The sequence below is a fragment of the Octopus bimaculoides genome, chromosome 10 (assembly GCF_001194135.2).
Source record: "Octopus bimaculoides isolate UCB-OBI-ISO-001 chromosome 10, ASM119413v2, whole genome shotgun sequence".
Taxonomy (NCBI): Eukaryota; Metazoa; Mollusca; class Cephalopoda; order Octopoda; family Octopodidae; genus Octopus; species Octopus bimaculoides.
In genome coordinates, this window is record NC_068990.1 from 92,497,691 (window position 1) to 92,501,568 (window position 3,878).

At 40.3% G+C, this 3,878-nt stretch overlaps 1 protein-coding gene across 1 annotated transcript; it reads left to right on the forward strand.

The window, feature by feature from the left end:
* The first annotated feature begins 2,648 nt into the window (after positions 1-2,648).
* Positions 2,649-3,648, forward strand: LOC106874591 (protein FAM98B-like). The gene has a single exon (XM_052971373.1). It carries the CDS (start codon positions 2,664-2,666, stop codon positions 3,627-3,629), a length of 966 nt encoding a protein of 321 aa, XP_052827333.1. The 5' UTR covers positions 2,649-2,663; the 3' UTR covers positions 3,630-3,648.
* Positions 3,649-3,878: the final 230 nt, after the last annotated feature.

Here is a 3,878-nt window from a genome sequence, read left to right on the forward strand (position 1 = left end):
TATATATATATATATATATATATATATATATATATATATATATAGTGTGGGGGGGCTTCCCCGCCTAATAATGTTGTAGCTTATTTGTGATACCTTTTAATGATTTTATAAAATGTCGTTCTCGTAATTGTTAAAGCAACTTCAATTATTTATTTAATCAATGTTGCAAATATATGTTCCGGGGTAAGTGGTGAGAATTTGGGATCCAATGTGTTTTCTAGGCTCTCTGGCCCCCTCCGATACTCCAGTACGAGCTAACGACGGACCCTCTACATGGTCCCTCCGTCTACTAGACATAGCTACCAAATCTCCCTCTAATTACGTCCCACGCCATCGTTGAAAAGGACACGCTGGTTAATATGGACCTAGGTTCCTTGAACATTAAAAAAAAAGTCTAAATGGTCATGGCTGGAATGCCTTTGACCCTGGGTCTGCTCGATACTGACAAAACTAGTATTAAAAAAAAAACGTAATTTGGTGGAAAGTCAGTGTGATGCAATTTAAGAAGGAAAAAAACGATAAGACTCCCGGGTGTGTTGGCACCATCGCCACTTTCCAAAATAAAACAAAGATTTTGAAATTAAAGGACAAGATATTTATTTAAGACCTTATTCGACAAAGAGGCCTCTGTTCTCTGAAATTTCAGAACTTACCGTTTCTCGTGGTACCCCAAACTTATCTAATTCTAGAAACAGCTTGGTAAGTGGATTAATTTACTTTGCCCTGGGGGACAGAAATCTACCGGTTTAAGGAAGGACCCTTTCATCGGAGAAAGATATGTTTTCCGAACACACACAAATTCTCTCTCACACACGCGAAGGGATCGTACCCGAAATTTCTCTCCCTCACAACCAAATTCATTTCCCATTCTATGAACGTTTTCTATTTATTGTTTGCCGCCAGCCGTTTAAAACACGTGTTGTTACATCTATAGATAAGATTAGCGATAGAAAACAGACTGAACGTCATGTATTTAATATCACTACAACTCTTTCGATGCATTTTTACACCTTTAGTACTTCGGTGAGGTATTGTATTGTCATTATTTTGTATCAAAAGTGTAAAATGCGCCTCCTCAATCGAGAGTTAAAACAATGTTGGTGTATGTATTTGTTGTGTGTGGGTTTGTGTGTAGGTAAATATTGTCATTATTCTCAACAAATATTTCACCAAGTGATGAAACTGTTTCAATGTTTTGAAGAAATGAATTTGTCAAGATCTCCATTCTGTTAATATTACACATGTTGCATATGAAATATGTATGTTTGAAGCAGAGACCTCACTCTCCAGTTGGCCCTCTTTACAATCCCCACACAGATCGGAAGCATTTTCACTGTTGAAAATCCAAGTGTACCTTCTTCACCAACTCTGACATCCAATTCCATAACATCTGTGAAAATCACACCTGCAATGCCCCCTCAAGAACTAGCGCAACTACGCCTCTCCTGGTTTTGATGGTGTTACTTATTTGCTTCTCAAACGTGGCGGGTTCTTTCTTTTGCACCAGCTTTCATTCTTTTTTCAATTCTGCCTTAACTGTCACTGCGGAGCACTGGGAAATTGCCAGTGTCATTCCTCTGTTCAAAGAAGGTGATCGTACATCACCTGTCAGCTACCGTCCAGTCAGCTTTACTAGTTGCATCGCCAAACTGATGGAGTCCTGTGTCAGAGGAACACTCTGGAACTTTTGGACCTTTCACAGCCTTATTTGACCTTCACAATTTGGATTTATCCCTAACTCCAGCTGCTGTAGCCAACTCATCGAGTTTCTTGAGGATGTCACCCGAGTTATTGTTGGTGGCTCATGGCTGGATGCTGTCTACCTTGACTTTTCTAAAGCCTTCAGTTTGATTCATGGCAAAACTCTCAGTAATGGGTGTGAAAGATGATCTCTATAACTGGCTGAAGTCCTTCATTCTCGGTCGGAAAGAGGTAGTTACGGTTCTAGGACATCATTCGTCATCCTACAAGATGACTTCTGGTGTACCACAGGGATCCTTTCTTGGACCCCTATTGTTTGTTACATATATTAGGGACATAGATGACAACTTGAGGAATGTCACGGTGCTGAAATATGCAGAAGACATCAAGCTGTACCTTGAAATAAAAAGAACAGATCCTATGCGTTATAGATCTTTCCTGCAATCAGACCAGGATACAATGCAGCAATAGATCTCTGACAGGCAACTCAACCTAACTGTGGACAAGTGCGTAACCATGCATTTTGGTAGGCAAAACCCAGCCTTTACATACTCCCTCAGCAACACCAATCTCAAGAAGTCTTCTAGCAGACGTGATCTGGACATTATTGTAAACAACGATCTGCATTGGACAAACCACATCTCTAAGATAGTCAAGACGGCTGAGGGGGTGCAAGCATCACTCAGTAAGACCTCTGTCTTGCAGTGCACTGAGGCAGATTCTTTTACAAACATGTAGAAAGCTTTAGGATTCTTTTTTATATATAACAAGACTGATAAGGGATATTTTGAACACCCCCTTCAAAGAACAATTATAAGAGGCATTGTTCAAAAGTAGAATGTGATGACATTGGAAGAGGTGTCATCGTCGTCGTTGTCATCATCATCATCATCGGTGTTTGGGCATTATCCAGCTAAAGTTGCCAAAATAAAAAGAAATAAATGTCTATTTGTTTAAATGGAATGTCTAGGAATGATGTGATTGGTCTAATTTCTGGTTTCTCATTACAGGTTGTGTCATGGCTCAGTTTGGAACTGGAAACTATTGCTGAACTTGAAGAACATGTGAATGCCATCACAAACAAAGATGATTTTGGTTCCTTTTTGTTGGAGGTCAGTGCCCTCCTGCGAGAACTGGACTGCCCTTATCAAACACTCATATCAGGGCCAGTTGAAGAGAGATTAAACAACCGTGAATCCCGTTTGCAACTTCTTGATTATCTTACAACTGAACTGTCCACTTCTAGAATCATCTACATCAACAAACCTACTCCTTTAATTGTGGGAGAGAAAAAAAGGAAACAAGACGACGAAACAGAAGTAGCATTCTTGCTGAAAACTGCCCTGACCGCATTGGATCTCCACAACACCCCAACTGATGTCATGCCAGAAAAACTCTTTGCAGATATTGAAAGTACACTGAAGAATATCATAGAAAAATATCCGAACAGTGTTGAGAAATGTGCTCTGACTCACTCGCTTACTGCCGAACAATGGGCGAAACTTGAGGAAATAATTGCCAGTTTGAACTGTGAGTATGAAGTGAGACGAGAGATGTTGCTTAAAAGAATTGATGTCACGGTTCAATCGTTCATGTGGTCTAAGTCGTTAACTAACGAAATTCTCAAGGTCTATACCCCTAAACGAGGTAAGCTGCAATCAAGATGTCCCGTGTCCATCCCGAAGCTGTTGTCCAGTAGACAGAGCCTTTTAAACCACCAGAAAACCAGCAGTGGCAAGGCAAGGGAGGTAACCAAGTGTGAAATTAATAAAGTGTTGATTGGCAGTGTACCTGATCGTGGAGGTCGGGCTTGGGAACATGATATCCCAAGAGAAATGCCTTCCTTCAAGAAGAGGGCTGAAGGAGGAGGAGGAAGAGGAGGTCGTCGGGGTGGGTTTGGGAAAGAAAAGAAATTCCGTAAACATTAAAATAATTTTTCACACTTGTTCAATTTTGTTTGTCATTTTATTATTATTATTTTTTCTCAGATTCCCCGACAGTCAACTTTGCTTTCCATCCTTTCGGGTTTGATAAAATAAGTATCAATTGACCACTGGAGTCGATCTAATCGATCTCTCCTTCCCCTGAAATTGCTGGCCTTGTGCCAAAACTCGAAAGCATTATTTTTATCATCATCATCATCATCACATGTCTCAGACTGATTGTATGTCGATATC

Bases quoted from the DNA above. Each gene is read 5' to 3' on its own strand.
- LOC106874591 (XM_052971373.1), top strand. From the start codon at position 2,664: ATGTCTAGGAATGATGTGATTGGTCTAATTTCTGGTTTCTCATTACAG.